The 17,738-nt window shown below is 39.0% G+C and overlaps 1 protein-coding gene across 5 annotated transcripts in view; it reads left to right on the top strand.

Annotated features, from left to right (window-relative positions):
- The window catches only part of ASCC3 (activating signal cointegrator 1 complex subunit 3), a 414,547-nt gene that overhangs the window by 389,254 nt on the left and 7,555 nt on the right, over positions 1-17,738 (top strand). For all 5 annotated transcript variants that reach the window (XM_004372420.3, XM_023727600.1, XM_023727601.1 and 2 more), the window contains 2 exons: positions 15,144-15,295; positions 16,992-17,139. In XM_004372420.3, coding sequence (XP_004372477.2) covers positions 15,144-15,295; positions 16,992-17,139 — 300 coding nt within the window. The remainder of the gene's footprint in view (positions 1-15,143; positions 15,296-16,991; positions 17,140-17,738) is intronic.

The raw sequence follows: 17,738 nt of genomic DNA, 5'->3' as shown, positions 1-17,738 counted from the left end.
AAGTGCTTTATTTTCAGTCTCACTAATTCTGACTTCCTTTGCCTCAATTCTGCTCCTATGGCTTTCTATTGAGTTGCCTAATTCTGAAATTTTATTGTTAATCTTCTGGATTTCTGTTTGCTGCCTCTCTGTGGATTCTTGCAGCCTGTTAAATTTGTCATTATGTTCTTGAATAACCTTCTTAAATTCCCCTGTTGCTTTGTCAGAACGTTCCTTGGCTTGTTCTGCATTTTGCCTGATCTCCTTCCTGATTTCTTGAACTGTTCTGTATATTAGTCTTTTGAATTCTATCTCTGGTAATTCCAAGAGGTTCTCTTCCTCTGGAATATTTTTTGATTCTTTGTTTTGGTGGCTTGCTGAAGCCATCATGGTCTGCCTCTTTATGTGATTTGCTGTTGACTGTTGTCTCTGAGCCATCAGTAAGTTATTATATTTGTTTTATGTTTCCTTACTGTGTCCTAGCTTCGTGTTTTGTTTTGTTTTGATATGCCCAAATAGGCTGGTTGTGTGAGCTAGTTTGATTATTGGTGTCTTTGAAGCTCTCACGTCCTATCTCCAGGTGGCTAGAGCTGTTACTAGGTATGTGAGCCCAAGAGTCCATTTATTTTTCTTGTGTAGATTCAGCTCAGGTGTCCAGGTCATCAGTCACTGAGGGTATGGTGCAGGCTGTCACCTCCCGTCCTAGATGGACAGGGGTGATTGGAGTAGGCACAGGTATCTGGCTGCAGTAGCGGGTCATGCACTGATCCAGGCAGGGGGCTGACTGCTGCCCCTGAGTGTCTGGGTGGAAGGCATGTCCCTGTTCCCTGGAGTGCACAGGTAGGTGGGTTTTGCAGCCGTGGGTTTTGTTGTTGGCTGTAAGGACTGGGAGTCGCCACTTATTCTTGGAATCCTGTCGCGAGTGGCTCAGTGGAGTGGGTGGAGCCACCAGTCCTCAGGCCCCAGATGTGGGTAGGTGAGGACCCTGCTTAATGAGCAGGGCAGTGTCAAATGTCACAAATCTGCCACTCTCCCTTATAGCAGATACAGATGAAAATAGGCTTCAGGTATATACCCTGGTATACTGTGCTAATGAGGGCCTACGCTGTTGAAATGGGCCCACACAGGTCTACACAGGAGTGAAAGGCATTCAAAGTCTGTGGACCCCTTATGCCTGTGCCTAGGCAAAGAGACTGTGCCTGCCCTGAGTTCCCAGCTTAGGGGAGCTGGCAGATTATTTTTTTCTATTCGTTAATTTATTCCCTCTCCAAAGCTGAGGGAGTGGCCCAGGGCGTGCTATGGGTCCTACTTCTGGCCCAGGCTGGAGCCCTGGACCAGAGCAGGGAGGGAGCAGGTAAATGGAAGAGAAGTATTTCCCAAAAGGAGGTTTTTTTTTTTTTTTTTTTGATACACGCGGTAGGTCAGGTAGGTTAGATGCTTGTCCTTATCTTTTGCCAATCGAGCACCATTCTGGAGGTTTGAGCTGACTCTCCACTGCTTAGTCTCTCCCAATGTGGAAAACGCATCCTAAGCGCCACTGCTTACCTCACCACTCATGCCAGCCAATCCAGCCTGCAGGGTGCTGGTTCCCACTGGGTCAGGTCTGGCAACTCCTCGCTGCTTCTGAACTGTCTCTCCCCCCCCCTGCCACTCAGTCCGATTCCTCAACTTTGTCTTTGATGTTCAGGGCTCGTAGATTGTCATATATAATCAATTCACTTGTTTTTTTTGGGTCTTTGTTGTAAGAGGGACCACAGGAAGCATCTGACTACTCTGCCATCTTGGCCCCACCCCTGTAACAACTTCTGACAAACTAAAAGTATACTATATTCAAATAACACCAACCAGTATTATATTTTCCTATAACATGCAGCTGTTCTGAAAACACATTTCACCTTCAGTCTATTTTTAAAAGTATGTTAATTGATAAACTTAAGATGTGTGTGTGCGTGTATATACATACATAGTAAGTGAGAATAGGAAAGAATAGGATAAAGGAAGCGAAAGAAGATATACCGACATGGGTATTTTTCACTGACCTAATTCTTTAAAACTGAGATATACTGTGACTACTTCTTGTGGTTAGTTGCCCTCAAGTTGATTCAGAATCTTGGCAACCCTCTGTGTACAGAGTATAACTGTGCTCCATAGAGTTTTCAATGCTGTGACCTTGTAGAAGCAGATCATTAGGGCTGTCTTCTGAGACCCCTTTGGGTGGGTTCACATGCCAGCCTTTCGGTTGGTAGTCTAATGCTTAACCGTTGGTGCCACCCACGGACTCCTACTACGACTATAGTGGGGTGTATGTTTCTAATAAGAAACCATTCACATTTGTAGTAGATAAAAAGCATAGAATAGTTGATGTTAGGAGCCATGGAGCAAGGCTAATGTAACCTTTGAGGAGTGTTTACCTATGGGAGCACTAAGCACAGGCTCAGTTGGCAGTCAGTGTATTGAAGAATGTCAGTGTCAATTAAATGAGTGACTTTTAGAAATTGACCTCTCTGTCTTCTGTAACTTCTAATAAACTAAAAGAGTATTATATTCAAATAACACCAATCAGTATTAGTTTTCCTATAACATGCATGGAGCTGTAGTGGCACAGTGGTTAAGAGCTCTGCTGCTAACCAAAAGGCTAGCAGTTCAAATCCACCAGCCGTTCCTTGGAAACCCTATGGGGCAATTCTACTCTGTCCTAGAGGGTCACTGTGAGTCAGAATCAACTCAATGGCGGCGGGTTTGGTTTTGGTTTATAACATGCATACTCATAGCAGTGAAAATAGTTTGTCACAGAGCTTAACAAAAGAAGTACTTGGTCAAATCCTTAATCCAATAGTTGTAATAAATATTTTGATGTGGCAAATGGTAAATAAAATCTTCTGTATATTCTTAGTGGAATCCTTTGAAATTCTTAAATGCTTATAATTAAACCAAAAAAAAAAGATTTATCTTCAAAGTACACAGTATGGCATAATAGGCTTCAAAAAGTATCTTCACATTATTTTGAGAAAAGATGAGTAGATTATAAGTAAATAATTTTTATACTTCCAAACTTAGATTGTACATATATTTATCAATCTGAAATTCAAACAGTTAATTCCTACTATCCAAGTCTTTAAAGAGTCATAAAATGAAAATTAGATCATTAAATATATCTGTTTTATGGGTATGTTTCTAGGAATATTTTTACTATGAACGTACGTTTGGAAGATTTCGTATCACCCGAGGTATGCTGGATATTTATCGATAGCTATGTATAACATCATAAGGAGCCCTGGTGGCACAGTGGTTAAAGCACTTGGCTGCTAACTGAAAGGTGGGCAGTTCAGACCCACTAGCGTGGGAGAAAGATGTGGTGGTCTGCTCCTGTAAAGATTACAGTCTTGGAAGCCCAGTGTGGCAGTTCTACTCTGTCCTGTAGGGTTGTATGGGTCAGAATTGACTCAGCAGCAACGGGTTTGGATTTTTGTTTGTTTGTATATTTGCAACATCACTGACTATTATGGTGACTTGAACACAAGGCTTGACACATAGTAGATCTCAATATATCATGACTAGATAAAATGAATAAATATTTTACTTTCTCCTTTCTAGTTTTTTCATAGGAAAGTCTTTAAGAGGGGGATTTGTTATGTGTGGGGCCCTGGAGGCACGGTGATTAAGAGCTTGGCTGCTAATCAAAAGGTTGGCAGTTTAAATCCACCAGCCTCAGTTCTGCTCTGTCCCTTAGGATCACTATGAGTTGGAATCGACTCGCTAGCAACAGGTTTTGTTAGTTTGTTTTTTGGTTGTTATATGTGGGTTCTCACAACTTTTTAAGATTTTCTGCCAAATGTGAATTTTCTACCATCATGTAGTCTATTTTTCATAAACATCAGTGTGACCTCATCAAATTCACAGAGACCAGAATGAAGTCTAACTTGGGCTGGTTTTCTGGCCAGACTAGCAGGAGCCCACACCTTGCTATAGAAGCCTGATGAAGTTCTGTTAACGAATGACTACTGAAAAGCAAATACTTCTAAATGAACTTAATTCTGAGTAATTATTTTTTCAAATGCGAAGATCCACACTGTGGTGCAGAATCATAGTCCCGTTTGGTAGTTATTTTATCCTGTATCAAAGCTACATTTCAACTCCACTGCAGAACACCTAAAACGAAGTGCCATTCCCACTGCTGAAACAACACAAAACTGATACATTTAGCATTTCCAAAACTAACACAAATATGTGGATTTTGGGGTGATAAACACCTTTACTTACTCTTGTGGATTTATAGACAATCTCCCTTCAAGGACTATAATACAATTTAGAAGGCTAGTTCCCCCTGGGTGACTTTACCTGTAAGCTTTTGTATGACAATTTGGTGAGTTTATTGATGATATGATGATATTATGAAGGATCCTTTTACTCCCAGCTCCTCTCCTTATACCCACATAACAACTCTTTTCCCGATTGGGACTGTCGGAAATGAGTAATGCTTAACCCATTTGTGTGATCAATTCACTTAAGCAGCTACTGTGAAATGTTAATCACAACTTTAATTTGTACTGCATTAGCATTTTGATTAACTTGTAGGCTTGCTAGCACACTTGAAGCGCTTTTAGTCATAGTTACAGCTCGGAAATGACTTTTTGATTAATTAAGTTTGTTAGACAGCAGCTGAGCTTCCTGAATGCTAACCTTCTAGGGGTAAAAGTTCAGCAGAAAGTTCCTATGAACAACTGTTGCTGTTGAAAAAGATTCTTATAAGTGTACTTACAGCATTTTAATTATCAACAAAATATTGCGTCATTGCTTGCAAACTGACCTGAACCTTTAAAGGAGTGTGCCTTTCTGTCAAGAAAGCTTTTTTCAGGTTTTTCCGTCATTGTAAAACTTCTGGGAGCTCTTGAACTAAATAGTGTATTTTCTAGCAGATATCTAACAGCTAATGTTTTAACAAGCTGCCTAAGATGAATTTACATAGGGTTCTTTTTTAAATAAACTTTTTATTTTAGAATAGTTTGATTTATATAAAAGTTACAAAAATAGTACAGAAGGTTCCCATATACCAAGTTTCCTCTGTGATTAACGTCTTATGTGTGGTACATTTGTCACAATTAATGAGCCTATATTGATAGGTTATTATTAGTCCATACTTATTCAGAATTTGTTAATTTTTACGTAATGAACTTTTTTCTTTTCAAGAATCCCACATTTAGTCATCATGTTAACTCAGACTTTAAGCTGTGACAGTTTCTTAGGCTTTCCTTGTTTTTTGATGACCTTTCTGTAGTGTTTTGCATTCTCATGACATTCCATAAATAACACCTTGATTTGTATAAATTAATGAAAATCTTTGTATGCATTCTGGACTAAATAGATCTCTTTTTCTTAAACTCTTGGCAGTTTATTGCCTTTATATCATTGAATTTGAACAGTAGGAGCAACATTGTCTAGTCGTTTCAACCTTTGTCATTATCTTATTTGCATGTAGTTGCTCTAGTCTCTACCCTATCACTAACATATCAGGATGACTATTTGGAAATAATTGGAAAAGGGAGAAAATTTTCACAGAGGAGGAGAAAGGATAAAGGGAGGTAGAAGAAAGGGTACAAGTCCATAGGATGCCAAGAGGTGGGTAGAAAGGCCAGTGCTGAGCATCACCTGTCCAACTGCATGTGTACACCCTACAGCCACAGAGCCTTGAAGACACTCTAAGGACTAAATTCACAGACCTCTTAAACTGAAGTTTCAATTTTAGAGAAAAAATTTTAATAATGAACCTTAGAGCTAGGTCTTATTTTTTCCATATAACTATACCTCTTTATGTACGCTGGCTGATGTGATTTCTCTTTTAAACATGGCCTAGGTCAGTGTGTGGATCATAACAAATTATGGATAACATTGCAAAGAATGGGAATTCCAGAACACTTAATTGTGCTCATGACGAACCTGTACGTAGACCAAGAGGCAGTCGTTCGAACAGAGCAAGGGATACTACGTGGTTCAAAGTCAGGAAAAGTGTGCATCAGGGTTGTATTCTTTCACTGTACTTATTCAGTCTGTATGCTGGGCAAACAATTCGAGAAGCTGGACTATAAAGAACATGACATCAGGATTGGAGGAAGACTCATTAACATCCTGCATTGTGCAGATCACACAACCTTGCTTGCTGAAAGTGAAGAGGACTTGAAGCACTTACTGATGAAGATCAAAGACTACAGCCTTCAGTATGGATTACACCTCAACATGAAAAGAAAAAAACAAAAATCCTCACAACTAGACCAATACACAACATCATGATAAGTGGAGAAAATATTGAAGTTGTCAAGGATTTCATTTTACTCTGATCCATAATCAATGCCCACGGAAGCAGCTGTCAAATCAAACAACGTATTGCATTGGACAGATGTGCTGCAAAAGACCTCTTTAAAGTGTTCAAAAGCGAATATCACTTTGAGGACTAAGGTGCACCTGACAAGCCACGTATTTTCAATTGCCTCATAAAGCATGTAAAAGCTGGACCATGAATAAGGAAGACCGAAGAAGAATTGATGCCTTCGAATTATGGTGTTGGCAAAGAATAGTGAGTGTACCATGGACTGCCACAAGAACGGACAAGTCTGTCTTGAAAGAAATACAGCCAGAGTGCTCCTTGGAAGCAAGGATGGTGAGACTTCATCTCACGTACTTTGGACATGTTACCAGCAGGGACTAGTCCCTGGAGGAAGGGAGATCATGGTCAGTAAGATAGAGGGAGGAAGAAGAGGAAAACCCTCAATGAAATGGACTGACATAGTGGCTGCAACACTGAGCTCAAGCATAGCAGTGATTGTGACGATGGCACAGGACCAGGCATTGTTTCATTCTGTTGTACATAGGGCTGCTATGAGTTGGAACCGATTTGACACGACAACACCTAACAACAACTAATGAGAGAAGGTTTGGCACAACCATCCATTGTGGAGAATTTTATGGGCGTCAACAAAGGCTGTAGTGAAAAACAGCCAACCCTTAGAGTGCAGCTAAGCTCACAAAAGCAGGGATTTGTAGACAGCCCGATCAGTATAGCTGACCTTCTGTAGTTCAAATGAACAGCCTTGGAGCAGATGCAGGAACAGGAGGGTGGGGATTATCTGCACATGAGATCTAGAAAGTAACAAAAAGATGAGGGTATCTAAGATATTGTCAAGGGCATTATTGAAATAATTGTGATTATAGTGGATGTTTGTTAAGTGGGTACTATTTGTCAAATACTCTGCTAACCATATTATGCAAGTTATTGAATTTAAACCCGTTTTACAGAGGAAGACACTGTGGCTCCAGAGGTAAAGAAACATTCCTCAGGCCACATAACTCTGGTAAATGGTTATAGGTGGGATTCTAATTTTAAGGAGCGTGACTCAAAGGGCTTGCCTTTCACCAGTATAAGTATACTGTCTTTAAAGTTCAGGATGAGGTGCAGAGTGAATGGGATTTGAATGGGGTCCTTCATCAGATTGGGAGATTCTATAATGAATGTAATTACTAGGCAAAAAGAGACTATCCAAAGATTTCCTGACAAGACAGAAGGACAGAATGTTTAAAGCTAACTGTAAGTTTGGATGAAGTATAAACAAAAGTATAATTCATGAACACTTGATACTGGTTTGAAGGTGGTGTGGTATACTAGAAAGGCACTTGGCCTGACAGTTTAGAGTCTTGTGCCTATAAATTAATTGTAAGACCTTGGGCAAATCACTTAATTTTTCACTCATCTGAAAAATTCAGGAATTAGATAAAGTGCTTTCTAATGCTTGTGTCTGTCTTCTGAAAGCTTTAATCAGATGCTAACACACTTACATCATATTATTTTATTGTCAGAAAGTTCACTTTCTGTCTTTACAGGTGAACTGTAATATTCTTGAGGTTAGGAGCCAGAAAGCATAAATCAAAATAGAAGGCAGCATATACTAAGCATGGAATAAATTATATAGAGAAAGAATCCTACTGGGGTCAGAGGGAGATGAAGTTTCAAGAGCTGGGGTAAAAAGAAGGGCTGCAGCTGGTCACTGACAATCTCACACACACGGTCATTGAAGAAAGAAGCTTGAAGGTGCTGAGAGGGGGACTGAGTGTGCTCATATTGTTGTTAGGTGCCCTAAAGTTGGTTTGGACTCATAGTGACACTGTGTACAACAGAACGGAACACTGCCCAGTCCTGCACCATCCTCACAATTGATGCTGTGTTGGAGACCATTGTTTCAGACACTGTCAGTGCATCTTATTGAGGTCTTCCTCTTTTTCGTTGACCCTCTACTTTACCAAGCATGATGTTCTTTTCCAGGGACTGGTCCCCACCCAATAACATGTCCAAAGTATGTGAGACGAAGTTCACCATCCTTCCTTCTAAGGAGTATTCTGGCTGTTCTTCCAAGGCAGATTTGTTTGTTCTCCTGAAAGTCCATGGTATATTCAGTATTTTTCGCCAACACCATAATTCAAAGGCATCAGTTTTTGTTTGGTCTTCCTTATTCAGGTCCAGCTTTCACATGCATATGAGGCAATTGAAAATACTATGGTTTGGGTCAGGTGCTACTTAGTCCTCAAAGTGGCATCTTTGCTTTTGAACACTTTAAAGAGGTCTTTTGCAGCCAATTTGCCCAAGGCAATACGCTGTTTGATTTCTTGACTGCTGCTTCCGTGGGCATTGATTGTGGATCCAATTAAAAGGAAATCCTTGACAACTTCAATATTTTCTCCATTTATCATGACATTGTTTATTGGCCCAGTTGTGAGGATTTTTGTTTTCTTTATGTTGAGGTGTAATCCATACTGAAGGCTGTAGTCTTTTGTCTTCATCAATTAAGTGCTTCAAGTCCTCTTCGCTTACAGCAAATAAGGTTGTGTCATCTGCATATTGCAGGTTGTTAATGAGTCTTCCTTCAATCCTGATGCCACATTCTTCTTCATATAGTCCAGCTTCTTGGATTATTTGCTTAACATACAGATTGAATAAGTACGGTGAAAAAATACAACCCTGATGCACACTTTTTCTGACTTTAAACCACACAGTATCCCCTTGTTCTGTTCAAACGATTGCCTCTTGGCCTATATACAGGTTCCACATGAGCAGAATTAAGTGTTCTGGAATTCTCATTCTTTGCAATGTTATCCATAATTTGTTATGATCCACACGGTCAAATGCCTTTGCATAGTCAATAAAACACAAGTAAACATCTTTCTCATATTCTCTGCTTTCAGCCATGATCCATCTGACATCAACAATGATATCCGTCATTCCACATCCTCTTCTGAATCTAGCTTGAATTTCTGGCAGTTCCCTGTTGATGTACTGCTGCAACTACTTTTGAATGATCTTCAGCTAAATTTTACTTGCGTGTGATATTAATGATATTGTTCAATAATTCTGACTTCATTTGGATCACCTTTCTTTGCAATGGGCACAAATATGGATCTCTTTCTGTCGGTTGGCCAGGTAGCTGTCTTCCAGTGCTGCATCTGTTTGTTGAAACATCTCAGTTGGTATTCTGTCAATTTCTGGAGCCTTATTTTTCCACCAGTGCCTTCTTCAGTGCAGCTTGGACCTCTTCCTTCAGGACCATTGGTTTCTGATCATATGCTACCTCCTGAAATTGTTGAACAATGGCCAATTCGTTTTGGTACATTGACTCTGTGTATTCCTTCCATCTCCTTTTAATGCTTCCTGGGTCGTTCAATATTTTGCCCATAGAACCCTTCAAAATTACAACGTGAGGCTTGAAATTTTTTCTTTAGTTATTTCAGCTTGAGAAATGTTGAGCACGTTCTTTCCTTTTGGTTTTCTAACTCCAGGTCTTTGCACATTTCATTATAATACTTAACTTTGCTTCTTGAGCCACCCTTTGAAATCTTTTACTTCATCATTTCTTCCATTTGCTTTAGCTACTCTACTTTCAAGAGCAAGTTTCAGAGTCTATTCTGATATCCATTTTGGTCTTTTCTTTCTCTCTTATCTTTTTAATGACCTTTTGCTTTCTTCATGTATGATGTCCTCAGTGTCATCCCACAACTCACCTGGTCTTTGTTCAAATCTATTCTTGAGATGGTCTCTAAATTGAGGTGGGATATACTCAAGGTCGTATTTTGGTTCTCTTATCTATCCCAAATTCCCTGTTTCCCCACCAGCCCTTCCCTCTGTTTGGATGACCTTACCTTCCACACTGCTGACATCAACAACATTCAACAGGCTCCATTCAGTTTTCCTCTTTTCCACTTCAGAATGTCTATACCATCACCCCATCTCTTTCTTGACTCCCATCTGAAGTAGACATGTTCATCTTCTCCTGTCCAAAGTTGTGGCCAACCTTATAGCCATTCTACTTCTTTTCTGTGTTTTTTGGGTTCTTCTTCCATCTTCAGGCAAGCTACATCTCAAATCTCTTGACTCGGCTAACCCCTCAGACTTCTCTATTTTCTACTTCCCTTCATTTCTAAACCTCTTGAAAGAGCCATCTGTGCCTCCTGCCCCTCTTTTCTTCCTACCGACCCCATCATTCCTAGACTGATATGTAACATCCCAGGAAATGTTTGTTGAATGATAAATTAATCGAGGCTATGCCCCTATTATTCTACTGAATGTGCTCTCTTGAAGGCCTAAACCTCCTAATAGTAAGTCTAAGTAATTTATCACAGTCCTTATCTTCTTTGCCGTCTCCTATGGGGAACTCTCTTCTGGCATCTAGAGCTGCATTGCCTACCTGATGTCAGACAGTAACCTCTCCATCTCCTTCCATGTCTCTTTTCTGCTCTAGATTCTCTTTTCCATTTTTCATTCAATAATCATTCTCTCCATACCCTGGGATCACATTCTCTTCTAGTTTTTGCTATCCCCTTTGTGCCCAGGATTTCTAAGTGCACAGTGCAAGCTCTCTCTGTAGCTTGTTTTCACCTAAACTTCTCATCTGATTACCTGCTGTCATCTCATTTACAATGTGTCCAAGACCAAACTTAGCACCTGCTCTCCTACCCACTTCTCAATAAATGAAAGCCCCACCATTTCTGTTAATTATAATAAGATTTTAGTTGTAGTATAATTTTATAAATGAATACAGTGTTAGAAATCACATTTCCATTTTGCCATGGCTGGAGATGACACAGAATTATGAATTGGCAATCGATTCAAATTGATTCCAATTTAGTAGAGGAAAATCTGATGCACAGAGTCAGCCCCCATCCATTTTCACCTTCACTCAGAATCATCCTAGCTTTGGCTGGTAGGCAGTTTGCCAAGTGGAAATGGTTAAAAGGTTAGAGAGGTTAAATATTTGCTTAATGTTGATGCTAAGCTGCTGTAGAATGTCCAGGATTATTTCTCCTCAGTGTACCAAAACAACCTTTTGTTGTTGAGTATCAGAACTCTGTAAAGGACTCTGAGATGACAAGGGAAACTCATCTGTGATCTCCAGCTCTTACCAAACTCAGCCTCACCTTGAGGAGGAGCATATACCTATTAATTCTTATCTACCAGGAAGACTGCTCTGAAAGATTGTGACACACAGGGAACACATCCTATGATCAGTCTTACACAGATATGTCAGTGCAAGCTACCAGGATTCTGAAGCCCATTTACCTGGATTGGGTATCCCTTGGCCTTAGTCCTTGTTAGATATGGACCTCTGAACAGTAACATGGCTTGCCCACTTGAACTCAGAACCATGCCCACGTCCTCTAGTTTGGGCTGAGCTACAGGGTCTATCTTTGGTCTTGTCCCCTGGCTTCCTTTTAACTGCACACCCCCCTGATGAACAAGTCTGTCCATCCCATACATCAGCTCTCAACCTTCATGCCCTGCCCCTCAAAGCCCTGTAATACCCAGTGCTGGAATGACAGCAAAAGGGCCAATGAAAGTTCCTCTTTGAAAGGATAGGTTGTTTTAGGGTGTTCTTTTCATCTCATCATAGAAAAACTTCAGGCATCTGTTTATTGAGTATCTACTGTTTTCTGGCCAGTAAACTTAGGTACCTTACATAGTATGTTGTCTCATTTTACCTTTAGAGCTCCCCTCTAAGGTGGGTATAAATGAGAATCCTTTCTATAAATGAGAAACCAAAGCTCAGTTATTTCCCTAAATTTACCCATAGTATATGAGACAAAATTAGGGTTCAGACTTATGTCTATCTGACATCAAAGTTTGTGTTCTTACTCCTACTCATACTGCCTTTGATAGATGTGCACTAACTTAGGCAGAATGTTGTTACAATCATTGTAATTAGATTTTTACCAGTACTCTTTCATAGAACAGATCTTTCTTGAGTCCACTAGCTAGGGCTGGAGTTGCAAAGAATGATTTCAGATTCTTGCTGTCAAGGAGCTTATAGTTTAACAGACAGATGTGTAAACAAAGAATCACAATAGGATAATGATGGCATATGTCGACAGCACCAGGAGCATAGGAAAAGAAATACCTACATCCATGTAGAAGAATCAGGAGTCTTCAAAGAAAAAGTAGCATTAGTACTACACTTGAAAGATGAGTAGGAATTTTCCAGGTGGACAAGGTAAAGGGAACAGTATTTATAAAGATAAAAACTTTGAGAGCACAGGTAAACGTGGGAAAATACCAGTAATTTAGTATTGCTATACTTACAGTGGCGCAGTTGTTAAGAGCTCAGCTGCTAACCAAAAGGTGGGCAGTTCAAATCCACCAGCTGCTCCTTGGAAACCCGATGGGGCGTCTCTAGGAAGTCCTATAGGGTTGCTATGAGTAGGAATTGACTCAATAGCAACAGGTTTGGGTTTTTTTTTTTTTTTTATACTTAAAGTACACAGGGGAAGATGACCAGAGAGATAAGCAAGAACCAGATAGATCATAGGGTTTTGACTGTCATGCAGAGAAGTTTTAGCTTTTATCTTCTAAAAGTTAAAAGCTGAAAGTGTAAAGCCATTGAAGAAATTTAAGCAGAAAAATGACATGATCCATTTTACATTTTTTTTAATTTACTTTAGTGAAAATGTAAAGTACGGACTGGAGAAAAGTTAGATGACAGTGAGACTGAAGGAGGTAATTATAGTATTCCAACTGGGAGACCATGAGGGCCTACAGTAAGGCAGTGGCAGTGGGGGCAGAGAGAACGGGACTGACTAGGGAGTGGTTGAGCAAAAAGACGTGTAACAACATTTGGTTCACCACATTTGGGCAGTTCCAAAACTTTTTACCATCCTAGACTCTTTTTTCAGTGTTAAAGAGCAACATAAATAGTAGTTTTCAGTTTATGACATGGCTTTGCATTTACTTCATGCAAGTAGTTACTTTGCATGATTTTTTACATTTTTACATCTGGACAATACAATGAAAAATGTGAAAGAAATTAGGAGAACTCATAAATTTTATTAAATCTTTTAACTTCATCATGAAAACTTCAAAGTTAAAACATATGGTGCATCCCTCCAGCTCTTCTAATATGTGAGTTTTGGGTCTGGAGTTTATTTCCAATCAAGTTGTAATGTAAAATCACAAGTAAAATCTCTGTAGTTACTCCACATTACAAGTTCTAGCATCCTCATGATACTGCATTAGGTAAATTATTCATTTCTCTTTTCCTTTTCACTTCCCTTAGCAGGACTTAAGAGTTGTGACCTGTCAACTAATTTTTTTTTTTTTTTTAATCTGTGAGTAGTGTTCATCATGACATGCTTGTCTCATATATTCCAAAGAAAGGCAAAGTGTTCTAATCAGCTCTGCAGGGAAATAGGAAGAATATAAGTGGATTTACCCTAAATTTATAAACATGCACATGTGTACAGCTATACACATATATATATATAAAATATATCTATTTTTGAGCCCCGGAGGCACAGTGGTTAAGAGCTCAGCTGATAACCAAAAAGTCAGCAGTTCGAATCCACGAACTGCCCTTTGGAAACCCTATAGGGCAGTTCTACTCTGTCCTACAGGGTTGCAATGAGTCAGAATCAACTTGACAGCAGTGGTAGTTTTATTTCTATTATACAGACAGTCAGTCTTTATGATGTATAAGTAGCAGACCCATGGATGCTAAAGACCAGTTTGACCATTCCATCATATCCATCATGATCCATCTCCCTGTAATGTATAATAAAGATACCGTAAATTAGTTTGGACAGATGTTTAAGATTTTTAAAACTATTTTCCCGTTTGTAAATTAAAGAACACAGAATATAGGAAATGCAGAGATTGGAAGGAAAATGTATCTGCCTCAATAGTATTAAGTACTGTAGCAAATTAATTTTACTAAACAATATACCTTAAAAATTATTTCTGAAAATCTACTAATAGATTTTGTTCAACACTTTAGAAATATTTTAGTGTCAGTGAAATCTTTACTATTAAAGTATCATTTTGAGGTTTTACTAGGTACATCTAATCTCCTTTCATTTCCTGAAACAAGAGAGTACACTCCTAAAACTGTGTAAAGTAGCTGCCTAAGTATCATGATATTAACTTGTTTTTAAATCAGCATTCTCCCAGAATCTGTCTAATTTCATTGAAATAGCTTTGCCTGTGTAAACTTGTCCTTTGTTTAAATAAGATTTCACTGTTTAGTTTTGCCTTAAGCAAGTGCAGCCTTTTGTTTGTCCATAAAACATTGGATTAAATGTATAGACTAATATGAATAGCTTCTCGTCATTCCACACGTATCACTGGCAGTTACCCGATTGCTAGTGTGTGGTATGTTGTTTTCATTGAAAACCAGGGCTCTATCTTTAGCCTGCTCTTTGGGAGAAATAAATTTTGGGCAAGAAAATCATGTATGTTCTTACATTATTGATTTTATATTTGAAAAAGGCTATGTGAGCCTTACTCTTTAAATGCAGCTGCTAATGCTCTTGATACAGTGAATTACATAAGTATTTGCTCTCAAAGAACACTGAGTTTTTCTCTTTATTTCTGGATACTGTTATTATCTGGCTATCTTTGCTGCCCTAAAGGAAGCTTAGTATCTGGCCCTTTCTGGGAAGTAATGTGCAGTGAATGCTGTGGGAGGTTCCCTCCAAATACAAACTATAGTTTATTTTCTGGCTTCTGTTTTGACTAATAGTAATTATTTATTTATACTAATAGTGATTTTATTGTTTGTTTTTTGTTAAGGCTAGCATCAGATTCCTAATGGAGCGGGAAAATGCCATGGTATTCTTGTAACGTATGTATTTTTCCCATTCAGGCAATGCTGGATGTGGCTGCCAACCAGGGCTGGCTGGTGACTGCCCTGAATATCACCAGTCTGGTTCAGATGGTTGTCCAGGGTCGGTGGTTAAAAGATTCTTCTCTTCTTACAGTACCAAACATAGAGCAGCATCATCTTCACCTTTTCAGGTAAGTGTTTTTAAATAGAATGTAATTGGTTTGTCGTTTCAAAAAATCCTTTTTTTTTTTTAATGTGTGTGGTCACTTGAATTTCATATTGTGTCCTAGAATGTTGATTCTTTACAGAGAGAATACCCATTTCCCAGAGGGAGACGTGGCCTAGTGACATCACATTCTTACTTGGAATTTGATCATCTATTCCAAGCTGAACCACAATTTATTTTAACCTCCTCCACTCTAAATTATTTTCCATTAGCAACATTGGATAAGTTTCTATTTTAACTGTGTTCTTTCCTTTATAATAATCAGCCTTCATCTAAGGAGATGTTATTAAAGTTCTTTGTGGTCTAAAGCAAAATAAATTACCTATTTCTGTGACTGCAAAATAAATTTGGGGAATTTGAAATCCATTGTCAAAATAAATTGTGCCTATGCAAAATGTCTAAAACTGGGTAGTTGAATATACTAGCATCTTACAGGATAAACTGTGCTTAAAAGAAGAGTTTATGTTAGCATCACATCATTTAACCCTTAGGTCCCATAGACATGGCTGCAAATAATTTGGCAAGGAAAAGAACAGTACATAATACAAACAAGGTTAGCAATGTTTAAATGAAAATGTTTCTTTTACACTAGTGTTTCACACCAATTGAGAGATGTTTTGCAGCCAAAATGTTGGTTCACAGTCATGTAGACAAGCAAAACAATCTGCTATAGTTTGCCATCATGCAGCCTCTACCTCTTGTCAGCTGGAGAAGGAATGGCAATCATCTGAGGCATCTAGGTACAGGCGCCAATAAGAACTGCAGGCACACATGAGGTCTCCTTAGGAAAGCCCCATGATTTGACTCAAGTGTCCTGGGCTTCAGGGCATTTTGTCATCATGGTGCTCAAGTCCCTACCATAGGATGTCCCTGAAAACTGAAAGGCACATTCAGAGAGTGAGTCACATGAGTAGCAGGTAACATGGGGGAGAAAGACAGATACTTCATGCATTTCTGCAGCTCAGTTTCAAAAACCCTTCCAGTATGAACTAAAAGTTATGGGAGTTGGGTTTCAGCAGTAAAGCAGGCATGTAAGGGTACTACCCCACACAGCATGCAGGTCTGTTATGGAAGCTGCTTGGGACCTATGAGATTTCATCCAGTTCTTTGCTGTCACCTTAATAGTACTATGTTGGTATATTTTTCTTCTTGCTCCAAAAGCAAGAAATAGTAAGATTTAGATGACCTACATCTGATACTACTTGTGATAAAAGTCTCAGAGATTCCCAAAATGTACTTTTATATTCCCAATAGTTTATAATTAAAACTTTATTCAAGTAATCATATTGAACCCATTTGCCTGAGTCCATAAAAAACATGTCAGAGTTCCAGATCAGTACTTTATCCATGTGGAAGCATTAGTGCACATTAGTGCCTTCCTGTAGGTAACATCCACTGTCTGTGAACCCTAAGTATTTACTGAGCTCACACACGAGTTACACATTTTATGTAGTGACAGCAGTACTGCATTCGGTTGATATCTTAGAGAATGCTGGCTGATTTTTAAAATGTACAATAATGGCCTTTAAAAAGTTACGTAGTAATCTCAATTTTTAAAAAACTAGCTATATACAGTTCTAAGTATATAAACCATCATTGTCAGAAAATCTCATTTGTAGTGTGAAAGAAGTATTTATACTGATATTAATGTGATTTCTTAGGAAATGGAAGCCAGTTATTAAGGGCCCATGTGCTGGTTACCACGGCCCCATTGAGTGCCTTCCCGAGCTGATCCATGCCTGTGAAGGGAAAGACCATGTATTCGGCTCCATCGTTCAAAGTGAGCTGCAGCCAGCAAAAGTGAAGCAGGTAAGACTATCTCTTCCATGTTTTCAAGACTCCCTTGCTCTGTCTGAATGTTATTCCAAGAGTTTTCTAAATTTAGAGCACAGTTCTTAGAGTTAGACTTGCCAATGTTTGAATTTCATCTCTGCCATTTGCTAACCATAATTATGAACATGAAAACATAATACCTGCCTCATGGAGTTCTTGTGAAAATTAAGCAAGCTATTATTATATAAACTGCTTTATATGGTTCATGACAGAATAAAAGCTCAATAAATGATATTAAAATAATGACAGTAATAATAATTAGTAGCAGTATCAGCATTATTGGAAGTTGTTTCTGAATAATGCTGTTCAGCCGGTTGAGAAGGGCCTCGTGTAGCTTATCTAGCACAAGGCTGCATTACCCAGAACCCTTTTAATCCCTCTCTTCAGAGTAGTTTTCCCTTTGTTTATGCTTAGGTGTTTGTTGTTATGTGCCATCGAGTCTGTTCCGATTCATAGTGACCCTATAGGACAGAGTAGAACTGCCCTATAGGGTTTCAAAGGAGTGGCTGGCAGATTCAAACTGCCAGCCTTTTAGATAGCAGCTGAGCTCTTAACCATTGCAGCACCAGGGCTCC

The sequence above is a fragment of the Trichechus manatus genome, unplaced genomic scaffold (genome assembly GCF_000243295.1).
Source record: "Trichechus manatus latirostris isolate Lorelei unplaced genomic scaffold, TriManLat1.0 scaffold00017, whole genome shotgun sequence".
NCBI lineage: Eukaryota > Metazoa > Chordata > Mammalia > Sirenia > Trichechidae > Trichechus > Trichechus manatus.
The sequence above is the reverse complement of the archived record's forward strand: the minus strand, read 5'-3'. Positions and strand labels throughout refer to the sequence as shown.